General features: G+C 44.0%; 1 protein-coding gene across 2 annotated transcripts in view; it reads left to right on the top strand.

The window, feature by feature from the left end:
• KLHL1 (kelch like family member 1) overlaps positions 1–17,755 on the top strand; it is a 408,883-nt gene that overhangs the window by 154,402 nt on the left and 236,726 nt on the right. For both annotated transcript variants that reach the window (XM_039487597.1, XM_039487589.1), the window contains one exon: positions 7,263–7,399. In XM_039487597.1, the coding sequence (XP_039343531.1) occupies positions 7,263–7,399 (137 nt within the window). The remainder of the gene's footprint in view (positions 1–7,262; positions 7,400–17,755) is intronic.

The raw sequence follows: 17,755 nt of genomic DNA, 5'->3' as shown, positions 1-17,755 counted from the left end.
CAAATTTAGAACAAAAAAGTAATGGCCATGTGGGCCAACCCATGTCCAGCATGCATGGGCTCTCTCCTTTTTCCGGAGAGTGGAGATGTCAGCTGCTCCTCTGTCCCGGACTCTGTGTAGTTCTCTTTAGGGCATCAAGAATCCAAAGCTGGGGAGGAGTTGATCTGGGCCCCAGACAAGGGGACTGCAGACCATCCTCCTTCACAAAATCTAGCAGAAATTTAGGGTTGGATCCAAAAAGGGACTTGAGCATTGCAATGCTGAGTGTCACAAATCCTATCTTATAGGCAACTAGAAAATCACTGGAATAACAATGTGATCTACAAAACCTCAGTTACGTGTGTAGGCTCCCTGTAAAATGAATGAAAGAGACATTAGAATGTTATCCCCAAAAGACAGCATGCTAGGTAGTGTGGTTAGAGCATTCATCTGAGAGGTGGCAGATCACTGTTCAAATCCCTTCTTATCAGGTGGAGTGGGGACTTGAAGTAGGAGTCTTCCACATGCGAGGTGAGTACCCTAACCTCTGGGTTGACAGTAATGAAGGAGCTCCTCTCCCCTGCTTCCACTCCCTGGATTATTTAGGTGCCTGACTCCAGCAGAGGGCTCAGAGCTGAGAATCCCAAACAGAGATAGGTGCTAGACTGAATTCCCTGAGAGGGGTGATGCTTAACACCCCTCATTGGCATCTCCTGTTAGCTATCTTAGGTGGCTCCCTGCTCAGCATGGTGGCTTTTGTGAATCTCATTTTTAGGTGCCCATTTCCCTACACTCATTGTGTAAGACGCCTGAGTGCCTAACTCAAGCTTTGTGCATCCCAGTGAGTTTTTAATAGGCATTGCAACACACAACTCCCTTTGTGAACCTAGCCCTCTCATCCTAACTTTTCTTCCCCGCAAACATCTTCCTGTATATATTTATATGAAAAGTGGTGCTACAGGCAAATACAAAAAGAAATATGGCAACCCATTTTAGATTTAATTAGCAAAAAGTAAATTGCCCAATTCTGCCACTCCTGTTTATCATGGCAGCAGAACACAGCTCAAAGAGATCAGATTCATAATTTTTTTTAAGCTTGAGGGGACTATTAGATCATCTTGTCTGACCTCCTCCATAACACACAGGCAATAGAATTTCACCCAGTTACCCCTGTATTGAGTCCAGTAGCTTGTGTTTAAGTAAATGCATCCAGTCTTGAGTTGGAGAATCACAAGATGGAGAATTCACCACTTCTTTGGTAGTTTATCCCAGTGGCTAGTCACCCTCACTGTCAAACAGATGTACCTTATATCTTATTTGAATTTGTTGGCCTTCAACTTCCAGTCAATGCTTCTTGTTATGTCTTTCTTCACTAGGTTAAAGATAATATGTTAATACTTGGTATTTTCTCCCTGTGAAGCTAGTTAGACACTATGATCAAGTCACCTTTCAGTCTTCTTTTTGATGCATTAAACAGATCGAGCTCCTGAAGGACTCCTAGTCACCCATTTATACATTCAGGGGCTGCATTAACACTTCCGGCCATCCTGGGAGCTCATGTTTTGTTCCTTGTCCATTTTGAGCACTAACTACTTTTCACAATCATTTCTTTCCAGGATACAGTTCCCCCTACTGTAGCCTTCATTTTTGTTCTTCTGCTTCCAGTACCTGTTGAAACCATGAAGTACCAAAGATAGCAAATAATGAATGAATGGTAGAGAGAAGTAATCAAATTATTTTGATCTTGAGGGAAGGCTTTCGCCAGTAATTTTTGGTGAAGGTTCAGCTCTATTTTTATTCAAACCAGGTTGCCTATTTTAAAATTGAGCATTTTCTGCAGACCCATAACATGAAGTATTTTTATGTAATTCTATATTAGTGCATCAAGTAAAGTATCTTTTGTGTCTCACCATCAGAAAAATTGCAATATTTTTAATGTAAAATATTTCTGAATATTAAAGGACTTAAGATGCTGAATCAGACACCATTAATGTCTTTCTCTTCTCATTTACACTGCTGTAAATGTGGAGCAATTCCACTGAAGTCAATGAAATAAACGAGTATGAGAAGAATCAGGCCCTAAATGTTCTTATACAGTAAGGAATCCCCTAGATGTTTCCTGCTGCGCGACTGGACATTTGTATGTAGACTTGTGACATTACCCAGGGTACCATCTGGACTGCTGAATAGCTGTGTCTCCTCAGTTCTCCAACTTTGGATGCCTTTTACACTGCTTTACTCAAGAACAGCCACTCCTGGCTAGTTAACACACAGCCTCCAGCTTGTAACTTGCTCCCAGTTACACAGCATTGAGTGCTATTAGATAGCCAGTCATGAATCACACTGCAGAAGATCACCAGAAGATTCTCTAGTCCCAAACTTTCCCCCAGAAATGTGTGTCCTGTATTTCCCAGCACACTACTGAACAGTGCAAGCTCATATAAAGTCCGTCATTTCATCACAGGAAAATGAAATGACCAACGTTGCTATCCCAAATGGAGTTTCCCATCCATTTAATCCAAACACACTGTTAAGATAAAACAATAAGATAAATTTAACTACCTGAAACAAAAGTAAGATTTTAAGTGACTACAAGTAAAGAGGCATAAAAGTGAGGATTGGTTACAAAATAAATAAAAGATGAAATGCAACTGACATCTAACTTAACATGCTAAAAGGGACCTAAAGACAATATCTTTCTCAACAGATGCTTTGCAGTCCACTGACTGAGTTTCTTTTCAGCCAGGATCTCTCTGCCTCCCCTCCCCCCCGACACACAAAGTTCAGTTATTTAGGAGTCGTTGATGTCATAATCAGAGATGAAGGAGAAGAGTGAGGTCAAGCATTTTTCTTCCCTCTTTATAGTTCAATTTCTTGTACTAGAGACATCCTTGCTCAGTCATGGTGAAAAAACAATCTCTTGTGGATGTGAGTCATCCCTGTGATGGAATGTAAATTTCTTGTTCACACTTTCTCCCCTGCTGGATAATGTTTCTTGTCTCTGCAAAACTGTTTTGGCCTGCCTTCTAACTCTGGAGCATGTTACAGCAATGTTATAGAGTAGAATCTTATAATTGTACATACAATGATGATACACACATTTTACCAGGACAGTAATGTTCAGGAGACTGAGTTGTGAAATGATACTCAGAAGATGTACTTTGTACAAAATATATCATAACGTTCTAACAGAGTGATCATAGGGGCCTAGGCTGTCACAAGACTGCTGGGAAAATTGTAAGGCATCATTGTACTATGAAAGAAGTCAGACAGAAATAAAATAGGAAAAACTTGCCAGTACATAACATGTTGCAATGGAAACAGGAAAGTTTTGGGGGTTATTGGGAGCAGGTTGCCCTTCCAGCTAACAGTTGGTGCAATTAAGAAGTCAATCTACCTGGATTAAATTCCTCTCCCCCTACAAATTATTTTTCTCTCTATGAATCATCTCTGAAGCTATGTGAAGAACTGGATGTAATGATCTTCAAAGGAAGAGAGATTCATTAGTACAGGGATTGGCAACCTTTGACCAGTGGGAGCTGTGATTGGCCGAACCTGCGGACGCGGAAGTAAACAAACCGCTTACCCTGGCGGTCTGCGTGCCAAAGGTTTAATAAATAATATTAAAGGGATAAGAAGTTTTAGAATGTTGTGGAATTAATTATTGGTCTTTTCCATTGCTAATACAGCTATTTTCATTATTAACATGTTACCCAGATGTTGCTGGAGACTATTTTTAAAGAAATTCTAACTAGTCACTAGCCAAAATCTTGGCTTGTTTGTGTGGTTGTGCTAGTGCAGATGGCTAGTCCAAGTAGCCTCTTCACAATCCCCTTGCTTGCCCTTGGAGAGGCTTGGCAAGAGACATGAAAGCACTCCTGTCCTTCATTGCTAATTTTTTTCATTCACTGCACCTCTGAATTAGGTCAGGAATTCTCCCTTTATTTGGATATGTTATAATATAACATAAATAATGTATGACTATGTTATAAATGGTGAAAATTAGAGAAAGGATATTTAATTGTTTTAAAGAATATTGTTCAACTTTATTTAATCAGTGCATTTTTACACAGTATTTTTATCCATTGGAAGCCTACAAATCTGTGAATAGCATTTTAATGCAGTAAAGTTCTCCTGTGAAATTTAGCCAATCTTTGATGTTTTTTAAATCAGCCATTACATCAAAGTCTAATTGTCTAATTTACAGTTAGGGTATTAAATCCAAGACAATAATTAATAAATAAGAAACAATACAGCATTTGTCACATGGGAATAAGATCATGCCTTAGATGTGAGATTTAAAACAAAATGGCTTGCTAACTACTACTTGAGAGAGGCTTTATCTGACAGAATATTTCCAAGTATTAAATAATACTTTGATCATGAATCAGTCAGGAGTCTCTTGAGAGCCAAATAAAAGGTATTGTCATTTTTTTTAAAAGTGATGTATTGTGATGTATTTTTCTCTTATTGTCATTAAAGGCCTGATTGAATAAGTATGTGAATGTATCAGATCTGGATGTGGTTGTCCGAATTAGATTGCGGTTCGTTCAAGCTTGGTATTGAGTGAGGAAAAGACAGGCAGGACCAGGGTAACACTGAAAAGCCAAGTGGCTGCGTTTATTTAGGGAAAGGTTACAACTTGGGCCGGGGAAGGAGGCAATTTCCAACTGGGACTCAGATAAACAATGCAAACAAATTTAAACCATTAACAATGTACTGTAAACTGCTCGCCACACCACACTAGATAGTCAGACACACCAATCACACAGATAAGAATCAGGTTCGTCAGGGCGATGCCCGGTTCAAACACAGAAAAGAGACCCACGGGCCACTGCCTCAGCCACCCTTGCTTTCACACAGAGGGTAAACCCAGAGTGTGGTGCGGCTGCAGCTGGGCAGATTCCACTCACTCAGACCACGGGGACGGGAACCCCTTGGTCAGCTACCCTCTAAGTAGAGGCAGCTCCCCAGTTAAACACACACGCACTGGACAATGACAGAGCAGTGATTCATTCACAACAACAATCCTGCATTTAACAATTTAATAACAACTGGAACAATTATACATCCTAGCTAGGCAAATATGCAAATTCACAATCCTGAGCAGCACTTGGTATTAAGTTAGGAAGGGGAAAAAATAAGGGGCTAGCCAAACTAACTGTCAGAAATCAAAAAGTAAATACCGCACTCCAGGCGCAGCTGACCAGCAGAACAGACACCAGAAGCATAACGAGCCGATGGAAATAGATCCAAAACGATAAATCCAAAGCGATAACAAATCCAAAACGACACGACACGAGCTAGCTATATCGGGAGGAGACCCTGGCTGAAAGGTTGATCGGGCCCTTCAGCTGACACGCGGATACTCCACACTACGAGCTAGCTATAACGGGAGGAGACCCTGGCCAAAAGGTTGATCAGGCCCTTCAGCTAACACGCGGATACTCCACCAAAAAAGACGATGGTCAAGACAAGATTTTCTGGGGGGAAACCTAGTTTTAAAGAAAGGGTCTCACTCACTCGTGTCGGTCTCTGATTGGCTCCCTGGTTCCCCCTCCCTCCAGGTTTCGAGCTGTTGCCACCCCACGTCGGAAGGATTTGCACACGGCACACTGGGGTATCTGGGCAGACTTAGGTCTCTGTATATAGTACTCTGGAGTTGCTTGGCAGAACTAGCCTGACCTCCAGACGACCGGGCCCAAAAAGAGCGGGAAAAATGCACACAGCACCAAAATGTTGCACACGACACCACAAGTTGCTGGGCAGGATCAGGTCTCTGCACACGGCACTAGCCCGACCCTTAGATGACCCAGCAGGAGAGAGGAGAAAAACAGGAACACAGGAGAGCATACACAGCCAGTGTTGCTGGGCAGGATTGAATCTCTGCCCTCTCCTATGCAACAAGAACCTGGTCCAAGATGGAGGCTGCCCTGTCCTTTTAACAGGACAAGATGGCCGTGGACCGACAATTGGCCATACAGAGCCATAACCATATATCGGATTGCGACAGTGGTGACTGGTACTGAATACACATCCTCATGCAAGGGGAGTGAGCATCTCCCAGGACTGTTCCTGCTCCCTCTAGCGGCTATGCACTTGTGCATTGACTTTTCTGAGCATATAAAATGAGGACTATTGTTGTGGTTTACTATGGTGTGTAGGACTCATTCTATGTTTAAGTTCCCCCCAAACATTTTCTGATCCTATTATTTTCTGTAAATATCCATACCTGACAAAGGACAAAGTCACATTGTTGTAAGATGACATTTGAATGAATGTTTAAAGGTCTGGTGTTTGGGTTTTAAAGAAATAGGATATTCCTGATATATATTTTTTGCAGTATCTTAGTTTTATACAAATTATGTCCCCAGACAAACCAGCCATAGATGGTGACAATTAAGCAATTAATTTTCTATAGGTAATGTGTCTTAAATAAACAATTTGTTTCCACTAAATTTTGATGTCTTTGCTCACGTGTAATAGTACCTTACACCAGTGGTTCTCAAACTTGGGCCGCTGCTTGTTCAGGGAAATCCCCTGGCGGGCCAGGCCAGTTTGTTTACCTGCCGCATCCGCAGGAAGCGGCGAAGGCTGAGGGACGTGCTGGCTGCCCTTCCTGCACCCCCCATTGGCCTGGAGTGGCGAACCGCGTCCAGTGGGAGCTGCCATCTGTTGAACCTGTGGATGCGACAGGTAAACAAACCGGTCCGGCCTGCCAGGGGCTTTCCCTGAACAAGCGGCGGCCCAAGCTTGAGAACTACTGCCTTACACTGTGAGTTATCCCACTGAAATCTAAATTGCTATGTGTGAAGTTCAGATACTGTTTGCTGTGAGTAAAGGTACCACAATCTGGCCTTTTGGAAAGTATTAAGAGTACCTCTGATCCATGTTACCAATTTCTCTCATAATCTGGCTTTGACCCCAAGTGGTGGTTATCTTAACAAAAGTGACATTATTTCTTATACTGACATGCTAGGGCCTCAGTGACTAAGACTGAGTCTTAGTCACTGAGACTAATTGTAAACCAATTTATCTATTCTGCTTTTGTACTTCTGTGCTTATGCACCGCTTGAGTTACATTGTGATGTAAAAACAAATTATAATGGGAAGTGTTAGCCCACTTGTCATTTTATATCTCTTCAGCTACAGATATTAATAAAATACTGATACTACTTAACATTTTTAATAAATAAAAATCTGTGAGTGTTCTTAATGTAATCATTTTAGGGAACTAATGGAAATGCAGTATTTTTACTGACACCTATGTCACTTTTTTGTAGGCTTGTTCTTAGTTCTGTCTCTGACTACTTTGCTGCCATGTTTACAAGTGATGTTTGTGAGGCCAAGCAAGAGGAGATCAAAATGGAAGGAATAGACCCTAATGCGCTGTGGGATCTTGTTCAGTTTGCATACACAGGTACTATAATGTATTCATTATTTTTCCCAGAAAGGAGGATATTGATATTTGTTTCCTATGAATTAACTGGAGGTATATCTTATGTATTTTTCTTAATAAGTATTAATTTTAAACCCTTCATTTAATACGTTTGGAATATTAAATATCATTCTATTTTTTATCCATCATCATTCTGCACCTTAGACTGTGAACTCAAATCTCCAAAACCTATATAGCAGGAGTGGGCAACCTGTGGCATGCGGCTTGCCAGGGTAAGCACCCTTGCAGGCCGGGCCAGTTTGTTTACCTGCCGCATTAGCAGGTTTGGCTGATCATGGCTCCCACTGGCTGCGGTTCGCCGTCCCAGGCCAATGGAGCTGGTGGGAAGCCACGGCCAGCACATCCCTCACCTGTGCCGCTTCCCGCCACCCTCATTGGCCTGGGACGGCGAACTGCGGCAGGTAAACAAACTGGCCCGACACGGCAGGTAAACAAACTGGCCCGGCCCGCTAGGGTGCTTACCCTGGCGAGCCGCATGCCAGAGGTTGCCGACCCCTGCTATATAGGATCTGGCTTGGTGGGAACTTGGAGTGTCCGGGAAAAGGCATTTTTTAGATAGTCAGTAAATGACATTCTACTTAATGTGCCAGGTATGATCTAGCATGGTATTATCTATCACTGTTGAGAAAAGCACCATGTATTGGATAATCCTAAAACACAGGTTCTTTAATGGCCATATGTGGTCAGGACCTATGGCACTTTTTGGAAGTACAGGAGTATTCTAACGTCCTGGTCAAATTCCATTTACTTTATACTTTTTAAAAAAAATCCTGTTTTAGTTTGAATTGGATACAGTCTTCTTCAATTCCTGCTCTAGCCTTTCAATCTGTTATGTAGTGTTTTTCTATGTTACTGAACAGCTGTGTTTTTCTGAACAGCTGCTGTATTTTATTACTGAGTGAAGTCAAATTGTATATATGTATCTCACACACAAAAACATTAAAAGAACGCTAAGGTTGCAAAGTCAAGCACTCAAAAGACAGGAAATACCAGAATTAAGATAGTCTGTGCAACTTTAATTTGCCCCCTTATGAGTATGCATACAGCCGTTAATTATGTGATCACATACTGTTTTTTTTCCCACAGTGTACCAGCCCCATTCAGTCCACAACATGGACGGTGGTGATTGAATGAGCCGCTATTCAATGTTTTGGGTTTTTTCCTCACTGTTCAATGTGTAGCCCCAGGCACTATTTACTGCACTTTGTTCCAAATCTTTTAAGACAATACAATTATTAATTTCATCATGGGCTTTTATTTCTCCCATTTTCATCATTGTAATATTTGAGTGCTTCACAAATATTAATGAATTATTTTCAAAGTACTCATGTAAATTCAAGGGATCATATTATCCCCAATTTACATGTGAGGAGGTGAGACACAGAAAGATTATGGGTGTGCAGTATGAGACAAGTACGCCTGATTTTTCAGCATACTTAGCATTATAGCACTTTTATGTGATGGTTCTCATGGTACCCAGGACTTTGAGTCACCTTGTTACCCCCCTGCCACAAGTGAGAGACTTGCTTGTGCTTAACTGTCTGTCAGCTACTTGACACCTCCACTTCAGCCTGGTAGCCTCCCTCCCAAACAATCTCCTCTGAGCTATGTCAGCCTTTACTTTGTCTTGAGGGTTAAAAATTGATGTACCCCACTCTTTAAGGGTATGTCTACACTACAAGAGTAGTTCGATTCAACTTAATTCGAATTTGTGGAATCGACCTTACGAAGTCGAATTTGTGTATCCACACTAAGGACACTAATTCGACTTTGTGATTCCACACTAACGGGGCCAGCGTCGACTTTGGACGCGGTGCACTGTGGGAAGCTATCCCACAGTTCCTGCAGTCCCCACTGCCCATTGGAATGCTGGGTAGAGCCCCCAATGCCTGCTGGGGGAAAAAATGTGTCGAGGGTGGTTTTGGGTAACTGTCATCATTGAACCGTCAATCACGCCCTTCCTCCCTCCCCGAAAGCGCCTGCAGGCAATCTGTTCGTGCACTTTTCTGGTCAGTGACAGTGCGGACGCCACAGCACTGCGAGCATGGAGCCCGCTGCAGTTATGGCCGTTTTCACCTCCTCGCACCTTATCGTCCACCTCTTCCACAGTCAGCTGCTGAGACATCGGGCTACTTTTCAATGGTGCTGCAAGCACTGGTGGAGCATAGGGGACGTTTTACCAACATCAACGTCGGGTGGCCAAGCAAGGTGCATGACGCGCGTGTTTTCAGGAACTGTGGTCTGTTTAGACACCTGCAGGAAGGTAGTTTCTTCCCGGACCACAAAATAACTGTTGGGGATGTGCAGATGCCTATAGTGATCCTCGGGGACCCAGCCTACCTGCTAATGCCCTGGCTTATGAAGCCCTATACAGGCGCCTTGGAGAGCGACAAGGAACTCTTCAAGTACCAGCGAGCAGCGAGCAGCATGACCTGTGACTGTTCAGTTTCTTTACAGAGAAGCTGAACCTGCCCCTGTTTCTTTCTCTGCAGTTACATACCCCATTCACCCCGTTTCCCCCACTTCCAACACACGTGTAAAAATAAAATACATGTCCCATTGTTACTTAACAAAGGTTTCTTTATTAATGACTTTGCGTGAAAGGGTTGAAACTGGGACGCAGACTGTGCTGCGTAGGGTGTGCAGTGATGTAAAGACCACCTCTAAACTCGAGGAATGACAGGCTCCTGCTCCTAGAGCGGTCCGCAGTGCCGGACTGGTTGTTTCAACGGAGCCTGCCATCCCTCCTTTTTGGGATTCTCTGTGTGGGGGCTATGTGACCTTGTGGCGGAGGAGGACGGATACAGATTCCTCTGCTGCATGACTCAGCGGTCCGGGACAAGGACCGCTGCATAAGATCTGTAACCGCCCTCTCCCGCTACAAAGTCACATCCCCCCACCCACACAGAACCTGGAAACCACCTCCCATACCGACCAGGGTGCCTACTGACTGCACTGTGTGTGTGACCTGCTGCTGATCCTGCCCCCGTGTCTGTACCCTGGTAAAGGTGACTGTCCTATGCAATTAACAACCCCCTTCCCCACCCCACCCCCTTCAAACACAGTCTTCTGTGAAAAAACATGACGGAAACAGTAATTAACAGCAAAGTATTTTTAATAATCAACTAGACAGTTAGGGGATGAAACAGGGATTGGGGCTTGGGTGAGTCAGGAAGGGAAGGACTTCTCAAAATTTAGGGTATGAGAGCTTTTGGGTACTTGAGCACTCTGCTGGAGTGCAGTGACAGTTTTCACGGCCCCTGGCGCCCCTCCTTCTGGTTATTTTGGGTGAGGGGGGTATGGCACTTTGTGGCGGGGGAGGGCGGTTGCAGATACACTGCAGGGGGGCTCTGTCCTCCTGCGGTCCTGCAGAACATCCACAAGGCGCCTGAGCGTGTCCGTTTGCTCCCCCATTATTCCAAGCAGCGTTTGAGTCGCCTGCTTGTCTTCCTCATGCCACCTCTCCTCCCGTTCGCTGTGTGAGCACTGGTACAGAGGGAGGGTTTCCCTCCACTGGCTCTGCTGGTCCGCCTCGGCTCGGGAGCAGCCCATAAGTTCAGCGAACATCTCGTCCCATGTCTTTTTCTTTCGTCGCCTAATCTTTGCCAGCCTCTGTGAGGGGGATGCTGGGGCAGGTCTGGAGACAGTCGAAGCTGTGTGATGGGAAACAGGGAGTGAATTCCTTGCAAAGACACATTTTTGCGAACAATGAACACTGTCTAGTCTGTCTCTGTGAATTCTGGGTTGAGATCCCAGTGCCTGATGGGGCAAATACCATTTTCGCGGGTGGTTCTGGGTAAATGTCGTCAGTCATCCCTTCCTCCGGGAAAGCAACGACAGACAATCATTTCGAGCCCGTTTTCCCTGGATTGCCCTGGCAGACGCCACAGTGTGGCAACCATGGAGCCTGTTTTGCCTTTTGTGACTTTCACCGTATGTGTACTAGATGCCACTGACAGAGGCGATTCAGCAGCGCTACACAGCAGCATGCTTTTGCTTTTGCATGACAGCAGAGATGGTTACCAGCCATACTGTACCATCTACCATACCATAAATTAGTAATAAGATGATCATGGTTACCAGTCCTTTTGCACTGCACCATTTGCTGCTGTCATAAGTGCCCCTGGCTGAGATCAATCTCCTCTGAGCTATGTCAGCCTTTACTTTGTCTTGAGGGTTAAAAAAGCAGATCCAAGACTTCCCGGTCAGTCTATGCTGGGGCCCTCTTTCTATTCAGAGATTGCCTGGACTCCTCTGCTGGAGAGCTCTGCATTGTTGCCGGTGCTGCTGAGCTCGCCCCGATGTCCAACCAGGAAATGAGATTCAAACTGGCCAGACAGGAAAAGGAATTCAAATTTTCCCGGGGCTTTTCCTGTGTGGCTGATCAGAACATCCAAGCTCAGACTGCTGTCCAGAGCATCAACAGAGTGGTGCAGTGTGGGATAGCTTCCGGAGCTACTAAGGTCGATTTCCGTCCACACCTAGCCTAATTCGACATGGCCATGTCGAATTTAGCGCTACTCCCCTCGTCGGGGAGGAGTACAGAATTCGAACTAAAGAGCCCCTTATGTCGAATTAAATGGCTTCCTGGTGTGGACGGGTGCACGGTTAATTCGAATTAATGCTGCTAAATTCGAATTAAAGTCCTAGTGTGGACCAGGCCTAAGCCTCTTTGAAGTGTACCTCTGTAGTTCAGCCCCTTCTCTACTGAACAGGTGACAGAAATACCACATTAGCTGTACACACCAGCTTGAATGACTCAACTCAGGATCAGCCCCTTGTACAATACCACCGCACTGAGATATATTTATAGGGAAAAAATCGTTAAGTTTATTACCAAAGATCAAGATTTAAGAGATTATGAGCAAGGATGCTGAAAACAGAAGGGTTGCATATAAAACAAAATCATAACATGATCCCTAGAGACTAAATTTAACAGGCCAACCTCTAGCCTAAATAAGTTTCTCACCCTAAATGTCTTCTGCAGTGTTTCAACCAGGGCTAGTTGTGATCCTATTTTCATGAATGTAATCACACTGCCCGGTTACTTCCTAGGTGCAGGATAAAGTTGTCTTCCTTGCCCTTCTCTTATATTCCGAAAGTTAATTGCAAGCCAGTGTGTGCAAACTGAGATTTTTCAGCATCTTATAATTTAGCAAAGTTGTGCATTTTTGTCTCACAAACAACGGAAGGCATATCCAGGCAAAAAAGGCAACTCTGAACCACATTTCTAGTCCTCACACCAAAGGCTGGGGCTGCTAGACAGCTGGTCAATAAAACTTTTGTAATAATTTTTTTTTTGAGATGGGTAAAACATTTTTTCCTCTTATATTATTACCTGAAACAGCTCAAACATTTTAACTGAAACTTTTTAGAAAAATTCAGCCTGAGGAAAATACATGAGGTTTTTAAGGCCCGGCTTGACAAAGCCCTAGCTGGGATGATTTACTTGGTGTTGGTCCTGCTTTGAGTAGGGGGCTGGACTAGATGACCTCCTGAGGTCTCTTCCACCCCTAATCTTCTATGAGTCTATGATATGGAAAATTGCAGCTGAACAGAGAAAGTTTGTCAAAGAAGTGGGAAGAGTCAGGCAAACATAAATATAGCAGGTACTACTGTCTCTGACTATAAAACTCATGTATTAGAGATCAGCTAAGAGTGGAAAGGCAGATCCAAACCCTCTCAAACTTTAGCTAAGTTTAGCTCTGAATCTGAACTTTGGCCTCAGGCACACCTCTATACACAGGGTCCAATTCTTGGTTCTGAACCCACTCAAACTTTGTGGAAATCTGTATATAAATCAGGATTCTAACTGTACATCTTAGGTCCATTTCAGAAAATTAGATATTATATGTTAAATGCTGGCAAATGGTCATTCCTTGTCTGAGTCAGTTTAACTTCAAAGTTCCCAGGAACTTGATTCTTTAAACTGATATGCTAAAGGCTATTGAGTACAGGAGCTGGGGCAAAGTCTGAAGTGTGAGCTTTGTAGAAGAGACTGCAAAAAGGCCATCAGTATTTTATCAGATTTCCACCAGGCTGGTGTCCTTACATCTAATTCATAAACATAAAGAAATTTCTTCTGTGGGATGCCCATGTTAGGTTTCCAGTTTGTAGAGAGGCAGTAATTGACTTTACTAACTCCATTTGTCAGAAATAGACAATGAAATTTCCATAATCATATCTGTATATGTGGTACCAAAAATTACATTAATTTCAGATTTAGTTGCTGTTGTCTGAGACCAAGTCTTTACTTGGGGGCAGTTGAGTGTTACAGTAAATCAAGGATGATTATGGGCTGATAGCAGTTTTTGAAGAAACCTATCAGAACAGAAAAAAGTGAGCTCACCGTCTCTTCTGACAGTATAGCATTGCCACCGGTTTTAAACAGGTGTAAGCAATTATATGTCCTTGTTATATTAATGTAACCTGTCTGCCAGTTTTACAGTGGTTTAGAGTCTAATGAAATTATTTGATATTTATCACACACTAAAAATTGTAAGCAGCGTTAATAGGCACCTGAAAATCTGTATTTATAAATAAAAGATCAGTGATTGAGATAAAAGCATCCCCTTATTGATCACTGGCTGCTCTCTTCAATTAAAGTAATAAAACAAAATAATGTTACAACACTTGAAAACTGAACCTCCCCAAAGGTGAGTGAATGTGTGTCCATCACAGAGACCGAGGTTGATAGCCACATCTATCCAAAAGGGGGACTGCTATCAGTTACTGCATCCTGTGATCGATAAAGAGATGCTTTCATCTTAAACATCAAGCCCTTATTGGTATCTCAACAGATTTTCAGCTTCCTAGTAACACTGTTTTTGATAATAACAAGTCATTCATGGGAACTGCACTCTCTATGACTCTGACAAGGGCATGGTCTTTTGGGCAGTTAAATCTCTGGGGGCTGCTTAGTACTCAGCACTTTTGAAAATCAGGACACTTATTTCTAAAAAATAAGAATTTTTCTCATACCTTACACAAAATGTCCAGTTACTTCAAACCAACAAATTCTCTATCATGTTCTTTTGAGGGTACACTTAAATTCTTTCACAAAAGAGTACACACCTTGCTGGGGTGTACTCAAATGAACTGTTCCTTCTCTCAGTTCATACATATCAGTCTGGTAAATAAGTAAATAAAACCTTATTTACTTCCTGCAGTGGCAAAAAAACCTCATGAACTCATTCTAAACCTTGACTCAGCAGACACAGTCAAATGGCTTCTTTAGGAGATTTATTTTCAACTTTAGAATTTTTCAATATTGGTCCCCAATTTTGTACATGGGTTAGTCTCTTTGATCAAAATCTACCTGTTACAATATTGATAAATGTATAATCAGAGCTCTTTAAGCTTGTGAGGGCAACAAAGCAAAGCTGTTCTTTAACATCCTTATTATGTGAATTAATCATTGAACTTTTGCATTGTTTTTTGATTATCCTCATCTACCTATCTATCTGAGTCTAGCTCCACAAAGGGCTTAGGCACCTAAAGTGGCAATTAGATACTGACATCCAACATTTAGGCACTACAGAGATGCCGCAAATCCCAGCTCAATTCCCACCGAACCCTGTAGGCACTTAAAGTCTGATGTGGAGAAGAAATTTGAATTTGGTCTCCCACCTCTCGTTGAGTGCCCTAACCGTGGGACTATAGACTCATTCTTGCTATTTCCATTCAAGTTTATTTATTTAATTATTGATACATGTTGGAATAGCTTCAACAGGAGACATTGAGAGCACCCTTATCAAAATAGCCCACGGTCAAGCGGTGATGGCACTTCTCCTTAGAGGTGGGATATTCCAGTTCAAAGCCCTACTCCAACATCCTTGGTGAGTGTCTTAACTACTGGGCTAAAAGTTATGGGGTGGGGGGGGATTACAGTACCATTTCTTGCAAAAAACAAAATGACTTAGGCATCTAACTCCAGGAGAGGGTTCATGGCTCAGAAGCCCAAGGAGAGATAGGCACCTAACTCCATAACAGGGGTGGGGCTTAGGCCACATCACTGTCCTCAACATTTCCTACTGACTCCTTGCTTAGCATTCTGGCTTTTGTGGATCCCATTCTTAGGCATCTGGCTCTCCCCATGTATTGTACAGGGAGTGGGTCTAGCCTGTAAGAGACTGCTTCACCTTGTGCCACACTGCCAGAACTGAGATCAGCAGAGACATGCAAGAGGGAACACCTTTGGTGTAAATCAGAAGGGGCTAGTGGCAGAGTGTTCTCTGTGAATGTTCCCCAGGATGAAAGTTCTTTATCTTTCTTGGTGTAATGGTCCTTCCCTCTCAAGTCTGGAGGGAGGTCACTCCATTTCTTCATGGCTGACTCCAACAGTCGGGTTTCTGCCCCTCTGACTGGGACAGCACCACAAACAGTCTATGGCCACAGCCTTTAGGCTGGGGCAGACAGTAAAAAAAATCAGTCTATGGGTTCTGGTCCTCTAGGCGGGTCAAAGCAACAGTCTATGGCCACAGCTTTAGGCCTTGGGTCGATCACCAGTCCCAGGTGTAGGCGGGGGTTGTGATGGGGTAGAGGGACCCAGCCTAGGGCCCTAACAGTATCAGGTAGTCCTGCCACTGGGTCAGCTGGGAAACAACCAAAACATACTGCCTCTTTTCCTGGCAGCACAACTGGATAAATGTCTGGTTCCCATGGGCTACATTCTAATGCACTCCACCAGCGCTGCTCCGCTGGCAGTGAGATATCTCTCATTGCTCCATAATTGGCTGATGTCAGCTTTAGCAAATCCTCCCTGCCCTCAGCCTTTTCCATTGTCAGGGCACTGCATGGCTCAGCAACTGGTCTGGGATCCCACAGAGGGATCCAGACATCCCCCTCCTTCCCTGGCCCAGAAAAAACTGAGCTAAAGGTCCTTCCCTTTATACTTTCTGTCCGCTCCTGTGTTTCCGGTATGGGAGGAAGGGCATGTTTGGCTCTACGCAGCAGAAGGCATGTAATGGTCCCTCCCTCTCAGGTCCAGTGGGAGGCAACTCTGACTTACTACACCTGGTCTAAAATAGCCTGAATCTGTTGACCTTCAGGGATGCTTCAAGGTTTGTTAGTTTGTTTGTTTGTTTGATTGATTAATTGATCCCACCCCCCCATCCCACCCACCCTTCTCCCTGTCCCCTGACTGCCCCCACTCCTATCCAATCCCCCCAGCCCTGGGCCCCTTACCATGAGGCTCCACACAGAGCTAGATACGCTGCTCCGTGGGAGCATACAGCCCCGCTCCTCCGGTTGAGTGGGGAGCGTTTCTGCCTCCCTGCAGAGCCAAACGCTGCCCCGTGGGAGCACGCAGCCCCAACCCCCAGAGCGCTGCGTGCAGCGGCAGGGCTCCAGGGGAGGGGAGAAGGCAGGGGAGGGTCCGGCAGCTTGCTGCACTCGCTCCGGCCCAGGAGCACGGACCCCGTGGCTTGCTGTGCCGGGAGAGTGGGGCCATTTGCCCACCCTGTGCACACGGCTATGCTTCTGCTCCCTGCCCCTGTGGGGGGAGCAGAGGGCAGAGGAGAGCGGGCCGGGCTGGGCAGGATTTTTAATAGCATGCTGGAGTCCCAGCAGGCTCCAGCGTGCCACTAAAAATTGGCTCGCGTGCCGTCTTTGGCACGCGTGCCATAGGTTGCTGACCCCTGATCTAGAAGATAATAAGGTGATAAGTAACAGTCAGCATGAATTTGTCAAGAACAAATCATGTCAAATCAACCTGATAGCTTTCTTTGAGAAGGTAACATGCCTTGTGGAAAAGGGGGAAGCGGCATATGTGATATATCTTGACTTTAGTAAAACTTTTGAGTATGTCTCATAGGGAAATGCAACCTAGATGGACTTACTATAAGGTCGGTGCATAACTGGTTGGAAAACTGTTCCCAGAGAGTAGTTATCAGTGGTTCACAGTCATGCTGGAAGGGCATAATGAGTGGCATCCCGCAGGGATCAGTTCTGGGTTCTGTCCTCTTAAATATCTTCATCAATTATTTAGATAATGACCTAGAGAGTATACTTATAAAGTTTGCGGACAATTGCAAGATGGGAGGGGTTGCAAGTGTTTTGGAGAATAGGATTATAATTCAAACTGGAGAAATGGTCTGCAGTAAATAGGATGAAATTCAATAAGGATAAATTCAAAGTACTCCACTTAGGAAGGAACAATCAGTTGCACACATAGAAAATGGGAAATGACTGGCTAGAAAGGAGTACTACAGAAAGAGATCGGGGGGGTCATAGTGGACCACAAGCTAAATATGTGTCAACTGTGTAACACTGTTGCAAAAAATAAAGCAAACATCATACTGGGATGTGTTAGCTGGA

Source organism: Mauremys reevesii, linkage group 1 (assembly GCF_016161935.1).
Source record: "Mauremys reevesii isolate NIE-2019 linkage group 1, ASM1616193v1, whole genome shotgun sequence".
In the NCBI taxonomy this organism is placed as follows: Eukaryota; Metazoa; Chordata; order Testudines; family Geoemydidae; genus Mauremys; species Mauremys reevesii.
The sequence above is the reverse complement of the archived record's forward strand: the minus strand, read 5'-3'. Positions and strand labels throughout refer to the sequence as shown.